Raw genomic sequence first — 14,272 nt, forward strand, 5'->3', positions numbered from 1 at the left:
TTCAACGTACCCCAAGAGGGATAAACGATAGAAGAAGAAAATAGCTTGAAATTTATTGTAACGTTTGTTTCCGCGTGAATTGTTCAGAGAGAATTGCTACCTAGTTGTACTTCCTCTTTCAACAACAACCACCAACACCATCTCATGTCGCTAGATTTACTGTCACGTAAGGGAACTCCTGCGGGACAAAATTGCAGCACCTCGGCGTCACTGAAAACTGTAAAAGTAGTTAGTGAGACGTAAAACCAATACCATTAATATTCAGTTACTTTTTATTGCTTGTGTGAGATATGGTATGCAATATTTTACTTAACATTGTATTTGCTTTATTAGATTCTTCTAGTTTTATGTGACACTACGTGAAATACTTTACCTTAGAACGTTGGTCGGTAAGGTTCTGTGTGAATATTGTGTGAATATTGCCAAGGAAAGCTTGTTCTTCATAATATGTGCTGCGTGTCAGTATTTCTACGAATACACTCTCTTCATAATATATGTGCTGCGGGTCGGTATTTCTACGAATACTCGCTCTACATAATATATGTGCTGCGGGTCAGTATGTCTACGAATACACTCTCTTCATAATATATGTGCTGCGGGTCGATTTTTCTACGAATACTCTCTCTTCACAATATATGCGCTGCGGGTCAGTATTCCTACGAATACCCTCTCTTCATAATATATGTGCTGCGGGTCAGTATGTCTACGAACACACTCTCTTAATAATATATGTGCTGCGGGTCAGTATCTCTACGAACACACTCTCTTAATAATATATGTGCTGCGGGTCAGTATCTCTACGAATACTCGCTTTTCATAATATATGTGCTGCGGGTCAGTATTTCTACACCAATATTATTACGTAGCGGTTTTCGCAGGATCAACCACGATTTAAAGATCTTAAAGGGAGGTGGACGACATTACAGGGAAGAGTGACATAAAAATAGGTAAAATTTGAATTAAAATATCTTGCTCCATTTTTGCAATATAAATTAAAAACTCTCACAGTACAGGTAAGCTTGTAATTGTTCTTAACTGTTAACATCATAAACGTTTTTAATATTACTAGGAAAGAGGTATTCTATATTTTTAAATATAGTACAATATAATTTTTAGTATCCATCCCAAATGTCAGGTACCCTTTACTAAGGAACAATTAAATATACTATACAGAGCTGAAATTAAATACTCTATGTGTGTGTACTGTCATCTGTAAGGTAGACTTTAAACACAACAAATTTATTCGTTGGTGACCCACATGGCTTATTTTCGAAAAATATATTTTGTAATTTTCATGATCAGAAATTTAAAATGTCTGAAAATAAAAAGTAAGTATAATTTTTGTTCTAACCGAAGTCAGTTATCACACATCAAGCCTATTAGGCGCGATTCTGAGATTTTACTTCCTGAAGTACAGTCATTATCTACTAAAGTGTACCTCAAATTTGGGATGCAACTAAAACTTAAATTGTATGATATTTAAAAATAGAATAACAATATATTCTAGTAATATTAAGAACTTTTAGGATGTTAACAGTTAAGAAGAAGTACAAGTTTAACTATTCCCAGACTTTCGAAGTTATATTGCAAAAATGGAGTAAGATATTCTAGTTCAAATCTTATCTATTTTTATGTCACTTTTCTCCACAATGTCGACCACCTCCCCTTAAAATTGATTACTTTCATGACGTTTATTTCAGGGATAAAAATTTGAGCATTCCTGCCCTAAAATATAGTTCAAAGCCACTGTTGTTTTCTCTGCTCTCACTTGTGCTGTTAACTTACACACCGTTGTTTTCTCTGTCTGTTTCAGTTCGACTTCACGACAGCATACAGGAAGAACACTTTCATTATCTGGTTTTCGACTTGTAAGTACCATTAATCTAAATTGTTTCCTAAGTGACATGTAAACTCTAGCCTGTTGTATGCCCGTCATTTGTAATTGAAGACCACCTCGGAATAAGGATGTCAACAACAAATTTTTGAAAAGCGAGATTTCTGTGGAAATATGGTGAAATATGGTGTATCATCTCGCCTCTATGCTGTGGCGCCATCTTACGTCTTACATTTGAACTTCAAGCTGGTTAACAGCCAGCAGAACTTTGTCCTCCGTGGTGTAAGGAAGGAACATCAGTCAAGATGTGTTGGTTCATAACCAGGTTTAATATCCGGCCCCATGGCTAAAGGGTTAGCGTCCTGGCTTTTGGTCACATGGAACTCGAGTTCGATTTCCGGCAGGGTCGGGAATATTAACTATAATTGGTTAATTCACCTGGTACGAGGACTGGGTGTATGTGTCGTCTTCATCATCATTTCATACTCATTACGACGCGCAGGTCGCTCAGGGGAATCAAATCAAAAGACCTTCACCAGGCCACTCCGAAGGCCACACCCTATTATTATTATTATTATTATTATTATTATTATTATTATTATTATTATTATTATTATTATTATTACCAGGTGTAATAGATCATTTAACTCAAGGTCATTGACGAAACCGCATCTATATTTTTAAATATTTCCTTATATTTTAATTGTTTTTATTATTGCACTAATCTGTGTTCCAAGTGCATGTACAGAATTTCTCCTCTGTTATAAGAGTGCATCAGAACTATACCGACAAAATATCAGCGATGCTCTTTGTGTTATTTTAAGAACGATGGTGCAATCCGATGAAAATTTTTCTTTTCGTGTGATATTTCTTTGTTACTTCAGGGCGCGCGATTCAAACTGACGAACTCGCGATATTTGTTATGCTAGAGTACAAGCCTCTGCGGTGCTTCAGGGCAGAGAAGAGAAGGGGAGGGAGGGGAAGTGAGATGTCCTTGCCTCTTACAAGCAATATCCACAGTTCGTTTATTAAACAGCCGTAACTGCGCACACATTACAAGAAGACTCTGTAATTAACACACACTTGTCAGTAAAGGAGTGCACCAGATCGTTTCTCCTATCGTCTGTTGGTCGTGGTAGCGTTCTTTATTATATAACTTGCAATGCTGCCGCCGTACGATTGTGCATTCCTTCAATCAGGACGTTGTGAACAGAAATAAATACGGATGATGACGTATGACCTTTAAGTTCCGGGAGTGTCCGAGGACAAGTTCGGCTCGCCAGATGCAGATGTATTTGATTTGACTCCCGTAGGCGATCTGCTTGTCGTGATGAGGATGAAATGATGATGAAGACGATACATACACCCAGCGTCCATGCCAGCGGAATTAACCAATTACGGTTAAAATTTCTGACCCTACCTGGATTCGAAACTGGGACTTCTGTGACCAAAAGCCAGCATGCTAACCATTTAGCCAAGGAGTCGGACGAAAGAAATACTGAAGGAAGGAAACAGTACACCCAATGGTTTGATTACAGGAGATGTTCAATATGACCTCCTCCTACTTGGATGCACACTTCACAATGGTGTAGTAGTCGCCTTTGGGCTCTGTTCACGATGTGTAGATTGTCACGAACGACCCGAAAAGCTGCCTGTATTCTTGGTACAAGTTCATCTTCTCTTTCTGAGGGGTTCACAAAGTAGTCAATTTATGCAGAACAAACTGTATACTGACTACTGGGGCCGGGTAACGATCATGCGAAACGAACTAGAAACTTGTGCATTCTCATCGAACGTTACCACTGTCACCCACTTGCCACTTCCCCTCCCTTCCCTTCCCTCCTGTGACGCACAACAATAGCCATCAGCTATTGTTCATTCCATATTAAGAAAACAGTATTGCTCTCATGACACCGGGGTTATGCTCCACAGCATCAAGGGAAAACGGCGGCACGTAAATTTGTGAAATTCAGCTTTAAGTTCAAGATAAAAAAACGCAAGAAACTAAGCTACAAATTACTTTTATGAACTACAGGGGACGGTTGGTTTACAGGGGCTATTTTTTGTTTATACAGAATCAGAGGTAAATTACGACACACACAAAACCTCAGCATTGAAGTGTAAGGCAAATTGGGGAAGAAAATAGACAAATAATTATTATGGGCTCGAGGGGTGAAGAGTGCATTTAATTGCATTTCATACATTTCTCCGGACAATAAAGGCTAGAAAAGCGACGCCATAAATAAATACTGCAAATGACTCTACAAAATATCGCAGTATTAATATTGAAGAAAAAAGTCACATACGTAGTCTTATCGCATAACTTTCACTCAACACAAGACCAATGGACACTGATTTAAAGCCTAGAAACGCACACGCAACAAATAAATAGTGCAGATGACTTCACTATAGAAGTGAGCTGCTGGCGGTTCGCAGAGTGAGGGACTACACGATGCTTGTGCCAGGGCTGCACAGAAGGAAAATGAAGGAAGGCAACTCTTTTGCTAGTTGCTTTACGTCGCACCGACACAGATAGGTCTTATGGCGACGATGGGACAGGGAGGGCTAGGAGTGGGAAGGAAGCGGCCGTGGCCTTAATTAAGGTACAACCCCAGCATTTGCCTGGTGTAAAAATGGGGAAACCACGGAAAACCATCTTCAGGGCTGCCGACGGTGGGGTTTGAATCCACTCTCTCCCGAATACTGGATACTGGCCGCACTTAAGCGACTGCAGCTATCGAGCTCGGTAAAATACATTACAAAGTACAGTGTAATATTCCTTAATCACGAGAAATGATAGGTGACTAAGAGGGGGGTGTGTTCATTCCTTGTAGGACCATAAGAACACTACTGTATTCTTAACGCTCTCTGGCGTAGCAAGTACGGCGAGTGCGTCAGTTTGAATCGCGCGGAGGGAACTAACAAAGTGATATCCTTTTCTCGAAAAGTACTTTTTTCTCCGCCAATCCGATTGCACCATTGTTCTTAACAAAAGACATACTTGCAGATTAATTCCCATTGTATCATTTTCAATTCATACGTTATTTTTTTTAAACTTAGGTTTTTACAGTAAAATATTCTTTGTAATAGATGAGCTCATTTGTACGCTTGTGTATGCAGTTGGTTCAAGTAGTGTACACCATGAAATGAAACACAGAAATAATTTTCCTTTCTCCTGAATAATTACTGATTTATTGGTTCTATCCTTATTCCGGGTAAGTCTTCAGTGACTCTGAGCGGAGATGACGGGCAGCAGAAACAGACATAGCACAATTCAACTAATAATAATAGTCATTGTACTGTAATGTTATTGTTAATAAGTCCTAATATTAAAAGAAGCGTTCTGACAGCTAGCGCTCTCGTGTTCATTCAGTCCGCTGTATTCTGTTGTAGCGTGCGACAAGCTCCAACAGCGAGAGGCTATAGCGCATGGGTGACCGATTCCATCCACCTTTGGTACACATGTAGGGCATGACCTCGAGTATAACAGGTGCCAGTAGTAAGCGCAATTCTCAGCCGTTTCCGAGAAATTAATTAATGAAAAATTCCAGTGTAATCTATGTTTGCAACAAAGACAGCAAGCTCGTGGGGCAGCGGCAAGCGCTCCGCTTCGTTAGCGGGGGATCATTGGATCGAATTCCGCCGATGGACAGTTTATTTTTTCAAATAGTTCACATCTCTCACAAATTAAGGTGTCTTCAATTATGTTCATTTTCGAATCAATTCCAATTAATTATTTTTTAGCGGGAAAAGGATTCTGAAAAAAATGTACAGGAGCTGTTTGAGAAATTAATACCTTTATTCGCAGTATTGTGTACAACTTCTTCTACCCTACTTTTTATTCACAATCGTGCTTTTCGCGCGACGAATTACAAACTAGAATGATATTGCTCATAGAAGCAGGGAAAACTAATTATTGCGGCATCTTGCGCAAGTGATAAATGCCGTACTTTCGTACGAATTTTTCACAACCTTTTTCCCGCTAAAAATAATTTATTGGAATTGATTCGAAAATGAACATTATTGAAGACACCTTAATTCGTGAATGTGAAATATATGAAAAAATCCTCCATCGGCAGGAGTCGATCCAGCGATCCCACGCTTACGAAGCGGAGCTCTTGCCGCTGTGCCACGAGATCGTTGTCTTTTTTTTGCAAACATAGGTTGCACATGAACGCACTGGAGTTTTACATTAATTAATATCTCGGAAACGGCTGAGAATTGCACCTTACTACTTGCACCTATACGTGTACCAAAGATGGATCAAATCGGTCACCCGTGCGCCATAGCCTCCCCTTCTAAGTGAGAAGCGAAAGGTCTGGCAACACCAGGCGGACAGGAGGTTCGTCTCCATGGCGACCACAGTGGGTCTGTCCACGTTTCCATGGTAACCATACACCCACTCCCTTCTGTCCAGCCAGGCAGGCAGTAAACGGCCCTCGCTATCTGTGATAACCATACATTACTATAGCTTAGGACATTGTAGGCCAATGACGGCCAACATTGTAACCTTCCGGGACCGCAGTTAAATATCATGAGGTTTCGATGGCCACCTACAGTAGCGGCGATTGGGGGGCGGGGGATGAAGACATCTATATATTAACTTTTTTTTATGAAAACTAAAGTCAGTCAGTCCGGCCATTCTATCCGGTCGATTTCCTTCAATCTTTTTTTTAACTGAAAGGTATTCATGCACAGATTTGTCATCAGGTACTATAAATCACTTAACTTCCGCCTTCCTCAAATTATTTGATATTTTCAATTTTTTGTCTCTTTGAAGCTATCATATCTTTGGTTCTAATTGAGGTATGGAGTTTGTTTTGAGTTAAGAACACTCAGTGGATCAAGCTCTTTAATTTCAGCTCTTAGATATTCAAATTGGTTGATTCTGAGGAAAGATATGAGTGCACATTCAATTTGACGTCTCATTTCAACTTTTTTTCTCATTAAAGCAATCATATATTTCGTTCTAATTGAGGTACGCAGTTCGTTTTGATCTAAAAACACTCAGTGGATTAGGAGCTTTCTTTGGAGGTAATAAGTAGTCTACTTAAATTGGTAGATTCTGAGAAAAGTTATGAGTACATTTGTCTCCATGACGAAGATCTTTGAAGGACTTTTTAACCGTTCGGCGCGTAGTGTTGTTCCAAGGAACGTTTAATTCAATTTCTTTGTGTGATGTATTTTCAAGTGTTTTGTTGACATAACATTACATTCTGTTACCACAGCAGATTATGTGCTTTATTTCATTAATTCGAAACTTTGCAAATACATCCATGAGGATAGTAACGAACAACACCATACTTTGTACATTGCGGGCGGAGCCGGCGGGAAACTGCTAGTTACATTTTAATTTCATTTAAGCCGGCTGAAACTAGGAATTATAGGAATTATTACAAAAAGAAAACAATTTGTAAAAGCCCTGTAATCTTATCAACTAATTCCTTCCTTTATTTTCTTTAATTAGTAACAAAATGATTAGCGGAAAAGCACACAAAATGCCCTTCGTCGCTGCTAACCGATTGTATAGCGCCACAGCAAGTAGTGGAGACTATGCATGTGCTGTGGGGAACGGTAGCAGGGGTATATTTTTTTTTGCCAAGGTCATGGACACAGTTTGATACACCGCCTTGCCGTGGACATTTGTCAATCTGGCAGTCTCTTAAGTGTCTGTTAGTTTATTAGTGACCGAGCTCGATAGCTGCAGTCGCTTAAGTGCGGCCAGTATCCAGTAATCGGGAAGTAGTGGGTTCGAGTCCCACTGTCGGCAGCCCTGAAGATGGTTTTCCGTGGTTTCCCATTTTCACACCAGGCAAATGCCGGGGTTGTACCTTAATTAAGGCCATGGCCGCTTCCTTCCAATTCCTAGGCCTTCCCTACCCCATCGTCCCGAATACTGGATACTGGCCGCACTTAAGCGACTGCAGCTATCGACCTCGGTGTTGAGGATCCAACCAGCCTTAGGGCTGAAGACTGAACATACTTACACATTGAATCAAAATCTCAAAAAGCTATTATTACCGCACTTGCAGTAAGTTGGTAGAATGATAACCTTTACCATGCTGTCGAAATTCGCAAAGAGATCATAAAAAATTTACCACTTTGTAGATTTTTTCCAGTTTCGATGTATATACACGCCCTACTCCCTCCCCCACCCCCTCCTAGTGTAACTCCCGTTCGCCGCTACTGGCCGCCTATACTAATATTCTATTTAAAACACGTACACACTTACAGTTTACATACATTACAGTGTACTCCCAGACAAAATAAATCTCCGCTTCAAGTCCACTCTACAAATGGAGCAGCAGACATTGTGATAGAACTTAAAAGAATCCGAAAGTGTTATGATGTATTGGAGATTTTTATTTTTGTTACTTACTTATTTTGTCTGGCAACTTACCTGAGTTTGGTCGTTTATATCAATGTCATTCACTGCCCAAAAAAGGGTTCGATTCCGGTACAGATCGGTGGCCTTCGAAGGAGTTTCAGTCCAAAAATTCTTTATCGTTAGTTCCCGACAGGATAGTAATCTCCTGTGGAATAAAATTCCGATTTGCTGACGTCTCTGTGGTGTAGTCGTTATGTGATTAGCTGCCACGCCCAGAAGCCTGGGTTCGATTCCCGGCTCTACCATGAAATTTGAAAAGTGGTACGAGGGCTGGAACGGCGTTAACTGAGTAAAGGGGGGTTCGATTCCCATCCCAACCATCCTCGAAGTCATTTTCCGTGGTTTCCCACTTCTTCTCCAGGCAAATGCTGGGATGGTACCTAACTTCCTTGTCTATCCCTTCCACTATTACCATCCCCCCATATGGCCCCTGTCTAGCATAGCAGGTGAAGCCGCCTGGGCAAGGGACTGGTCCTTCTCCCCAGTTGTATCCCCATTCCAATGGCTCATGCTCCAGGACACTGCTGTTGAGGTGGTAGAGGTGGGATTCCTCGCTGAGTCTGAGGGAGAAACCAACCCTGGAGGGTAAACAGATTAAGAAAGAAAGAAAGAAAGAAAGAAAGAAAGAAAGAAAGAAAGAAAAGCTGACGTCTTTTATAGTCTGTACCAATTGAATGAATGTTTGACACATACCAACTAACGATTGAATTCTAACACCTCCCGCAGTCAATTCTGGAACACTCAATCTTGGTTACAAAATTTGGCCACCTTTGAAACCGTGGGATATTCACTTATAATTTTCCTGCAGGTTATTTATTTTCGATGAATTGTTGGCCTCTTGTAATTCCAGCCGCTTAGTCTATACCGTGGGAGACCGGCAGAGGTGCGAAGAAGGAAATAACCTTCAGAGGTGAAGCAAAATGTCCGGCCCCGTGTAGCGTGCCTGCCTCTTACCCGGAGGCCCCGGGTTCGATTCCCGTCTAGGGATTTTTACCTGGACCTGAGGGCTGGTTCGAGGTTCACTCAGCCTACGTGATTAGAATTGAGGAGTTATCTGACGGTGTGGTAGCAGCCCCGGTCTAGAAAGCCAAGAAGAACGGCCGAAAGGATTCGTCGTGCTGACCACACGACACCTCGTAATCTGCATGCCTTCGGGCTGAGCAGTGGTCGCTTGGTAGGCCAAAACCCTTCAGGGGCTGTAGTGCCATGGGAGGAGGGTGAAGCAAAATAGGAATCTTGTGAGCTCAGACCCTGGAGAAACTCGAAAAAGTAACGGCGGATCTGCCTTACTGTCAGGAGTGCGCTCCGAGTGGTTAGAAGGCAGCCCCTCCCTGAACCCTGAACTTGGGTGCAATGGACCAATGACTTGCTCATCTTAAATGTCCTTATTACGGTAGATAACTGAGAGAATGTCAGTAGTCAGTTTTTTCAAAACTTCAAAACCTTTCAGAAGTTCGACGAAGTAAATAAAGGTGTGACTAGAGTCATATTACAAACCCATACATTCTTTCTATCATTCCTAGCAAACTGGAACGTGGGATAAAAGGGATTGTAAAAACAATCCATTGTAAATTCAAAAGAAGCTATGCTCTTACAGCGTTCACTATAAAGGCTAGTACACACCTAGCGACAAATTCGCGGGACATTGTATGGGGACAGTTGCGAGACACTATCCCTAGACTGTTGCGATACAGTGTCCCGCGTCCACATCTATAGAGCCAGTTGCACCACAGGAATCGGCGCGAAATGGCGCAAGAAATTGCTTTATGTGCTTTTGATGTTGTGAAACTTTTTCTCCATCTCGTGAATGGACATAGTGAACTTTTTAGCCAGAGACTCCATTGCTTCCCTCCTTTTGCCTTTGTTTTTATACTCGGTAGACATAACATCCCAAAGACAAGGGAGGGTGTGTTAATACTCAACGATTTTTAGAGTAATTTCCATCGCAAAACAACAGAACACGAAACACAACACCAACACGCGGCGGCTATCTGCACACTGGCATCGGCGTGTTCCGGGACTTTGTCTCGCGACACGTCCAGACTACATCATGTCATGTATCCCATTTCAAATGGGAGATCTGCGACATGCAACTTTTGTATCGTGACAGTCCCAAACACGGAAAAAATGTCGCGGGACACCCCTGGGACTTGTCGCGATATACGTGTTCCGCAACTTTGTCGCTTGGTGTGTACTAGCCTTAACTCTTAGTTCAGCCGGGTTTGTATCTCAGACGGTAGAGCGCTGGTCGTCTAAGTTCAGCTTGGCAGATTCAATCCTGTCTCAGTCCGAGGGTGTTTGAAGATGCTTAAATACGTCAGCCTCGTGTCGGCAGATTTACTGTCACGTAAAGGGACTCCTGCGGAACTAAATTCCTGCACCTCTGCGTGTCCTGAAACTGTAGAAAGTAATTAGTGGAACGTAAAAACCAGTATTATAATTATTATTATTATTATTATTATTATTATTATTATTATTATTATTATTATTATTATTATTATTATTATTAGGAAATGGAAAAGAAGGAAAGGAAAATAATTAGGAAAATTTTGGCATCCCAAAAGAATAGAAAAGAAAATGTTAAGACCTCTACCACAATATGGAGAAAATTACAGACACAGTTATAAGACGAAGACGACTACAATTTTATGGTCACTTTCACAGGATGAACAACGACATACTAAGAAGATTTTTCATTATATATCTCCAAATTAAAACACAACACCGGTTAATAATAATAATAATAATAATAATAATAATAATAATAATGGCGTATGGCCTTCGGAGTGGCCTGGTGCGGGTCTTTTTCTCATAGACGGCCTATTAGGCGACCTGCATGTCTGTGAAGATGCGGGCCCTGCCTAGTATGATTTCTAATTCTGAATATGTCACACACACCCAGCCCCCGAGCCATTGGAATTAACTAATTAAGATTAAAATCCCCGACCCGGCCGGAAATCTAACCTGAGATCCTCTGGACCAAAGGCCAGCACGGTCACCATTTAGCCGGACACACCACCGGTTGACTGGACGAGATACAAAGATTGAAGACCGCAGGTGACATAAAAAAAAATTGCAGGGTGACCTACCGGGGACAGATCACTTTGCCGGATTTCTCGCAATTGCAAATTCAACGTCGTCCTCGGACTGTGCTATCGAAGGAACAGAGGCAGGCAATCAGCCGATGTATGAAGTTCTGGAAAGAAAAGAAAAATACTGTACTATGGTCTTAGGTTTTTTTTTTTTTTTGTTAGTTGTTCTACCTCGCACCGACACAGATAGGTCTTATGGCGACGATGGGAAAGGAAAGGCCTAGGAGTTGGAAGGAAGCGGCCGTGGCCTTAATTAAGGTTCAGCCCCAGCATTGCCTGGTATGAAAATGGGAAACCACGGAAAACCATCTTCAGGGCTGCCGACAGTGGGATTCGAACCCACTATCTCTCGGACGAAGCCCACAGCCGCGCGCCCCTGACCGCCAACTCGCCCGGTGGTCTTAGGTTGTAGGCGGTCTGTAATTGAAGCGTGCGACCGAGTAAGGGTCTATGTTACACCCGGCGTGTTTCGAGTTATGAGCTTGAAAAGGTCGGACAGCTTCAGTATACCTGGCGGTAGGCAAGTGCAAAGTGCGTAAGTACACCCTTATTCCGCACAAGTTAATTCCCTAACATAACGTGTGGAACTCGTGTCCATAGACCTTACTCCGCAAAATACTCGACAGGGGTGAGGGGGGGATGTAGCATAGACCCTTATTCGGCCGCACGAATCAATTGGCCATATTATTTCATTTAAAAAATATAATGCCACAAAAATCTGGTAAGGGGTGAATTTGGGGACCTGAACATCATAATACGTACCGAGATTTAAAGGAATAAGAGGTCTGAACTTTTACATGTTCGGTGTTCCATGTCACGATGGAACTAGACAGGGTTCATGAGATGGTTGTAGACAAGTAGGTTGTTATCAATGTTCTTACATTCTAACCTTGGGTTGTTCAAATGTTCTGGTACAATCAGAAATAAACAAAAATTCGTTGTGTGAAGCATTGGTAAAAACTGCCGACAAGTAGTGGTAGCGCCCGTCTGTGTTATGCCAGACTACACTTTTTACAATAATGCGTTGCGGGTGGCGAACTTGTCAGGCGTACCTCACTCGGTACTCGGCATGGAAACGCTTTACTAGAATAATTGCATGGAAAAGCGACGAATGGCATTCGTATTAAAATCAAAGCGACTTTACCGTACGAGAGTGGAAAGTTGCCTTAAATACTTTACAATATTAACTTGGAGTTCGTACGCAGGAAGGCACAGCAGTTGGAATGGTTTGTAACACGGTCATTGGACTGAAAGAAGGTTGAATCCACGAAAAGCATCCATTGCGAAAACGCCCAAATACTGCAGCGCCATGACAATGTATTCTAGACAAGGTGAGGAGTCAGAGAATTTTCTGTTGATTTCCTCACTCACTCTTAAAATATCATAACAGCGCCACTTTCTCGGCCTGGCTCGTTGGATCAGAATTCATTTTACTTATGATTCTAAATTCGTAGTTCCAGAGCCGCTATCTCACCGTCAGATAGCTCTCAATTCTAATCACGTAGGCTGAGTGGACCTCGAACCAGCCCTCAGTTCCAGGTAAAAATTCCTGACCTGGCCGGGAATCGATCCTGGGAATTCCGGGTAAGAAACAGGCACGCTACCACTACACCACGGGGCCGGCGAACATCTTGACACTGCATATCATAACGGTTGTCACGTTAAAGACGTCTGGTGCCGCGCTCTACCCCATAATGAACTGAACCTCAGCAGCTGTCCAGGAAAGTTAGATTTCGCTAGTAGAAGGTAGTGCAATGATAATGCAGCATTTAGAAAGCAGACAAGTTAAATGTCAGCATTTTAGATCAGGGTTTCCCAAACTTTATTTGTGTCTGAGGCCCCTTTAGTATATCGCATTCATGTCGAAGACCACAGAACATAATACTGCATTTTTCTTCTTCTTTATCTGTTTACCCTTCAGGGTCGGTTTTCCCCTCGGACTCAACGAGGGATCCCACCTCTACCGCCTCAAGGGCCGTGTCTTGGAGCTTCAGACTCTGGGTCGGGGGTACAACTGGGGAGGATCACCAGTACCTCTCTCAGGCGGCCTCACCTGCTTTGCTGAACAGGGGCCTTGCGGGGAGGGATGGGATGATTGGAAGGGATAGACAAGGAAGAGGGAAGGAAGCGAGCGTGACTTTAAGTTAGGTACCATCCCGTCATTTGCCTGGAGAAGAAGTGGGAAACCACGGAGAACCACTTCCAGGATGGCTGAGGTGGGAATAGAACCCCACTCTACTAAGTTGACCTCCCGAGGATGAGTGGGCCCCGTTCCAGCCCTCGTACCACTTTCCAAATTTCGTGGCAAAGCCGGGAATCGAAACCGTGCCTCTGGGGGTGACAGCTAATCACACCACAGGGGCGGACTCCAAATATAGTACTGAGCAAATTCTTGAAGAGTTTAATTGCTGTTTATGAGACACTGTATAATTTTAGGGAAACCGGTACCAAACTTAATTAAATAGGAATGCAAACTTACATTTATTTTAATGGTATTGAAAGGCTGAACCATTTTATACTTTCTTTTAACTTATTAGTGAACCTGGAGGAAGCCCAGATAAATACATCAGAAACTTTAGATAAAAATATATTCCGTATAAAAGTAAACAGATGGATAACACAAATACAGCCAGAGAATGAAGTTCCAAGGAGACCAAGAACCAAGTGAAATGAAGAAAGGAAGAGAGCCACGGAGAAAAAATGAAAACCATATGGAAGACCAGAAAGGCAAATCATAAAAGCATAGCGTGATCCAACAGGGCCCGTACGTAAAATTTATTTTTATTATTATTATTATTATTAGGAAACATATAAATTGCCTGTGTATGGTTTATTTTTCAGTATATTTCACATAATTAATATAACATTACACCCTCAAGCGACGGTGCGTTACATTGTAATTATTAATATGTTGAAATGCTCATAGAACTCTCACTGCAGCCTGCTCAAAAATCCTTG

The 14,272-nt window shown here is 41.9% G+C and overlaps 1 protein-coding gene across 10 annotated transcripts in view; it reads left to right on the forward strand.

Moving 5' to 3' along the window:
- The window catches only part of CaMKII (Calcium/calmodulin-dependent protein kinase II), a 1,009,248-nt gene that overhangs the window by 623,723 nt on the left and 371,253 nt on the right, over positions 1 to 14,272 (forward strand). For all 10 annotated transcript variants that reach the window (XM_067154892.2, XM_067154895.2, XM_067154898.2 and 7 more), the window contains exon 4: positions 1,814 to 1,868. In XM_067154892.2, coding sequence (XP_067010993.1) covers positions 1,814 to 1,868 — 55 coding nt within the window. The remainder of the gene's footprint in view (positions 1 to 1,813; positions 1,869 to 14,272) is intronic.

This window comes from Anabrus simplex, chromosome 10 (assembly GCF_040414725.1).
Source record: "Anabrus simplex isolate iqAnaSimp1 chromosome 10, ASM4041472v1, whole genome shotgun sequence".
Classification (NCBI taxonomy): domain Eukaryota; kingdom Metazoa; phylum Arthropoda; class Insecta; order Orthoptera; family Tettigoniidae; genus Anabrus; species Anabrus simplex.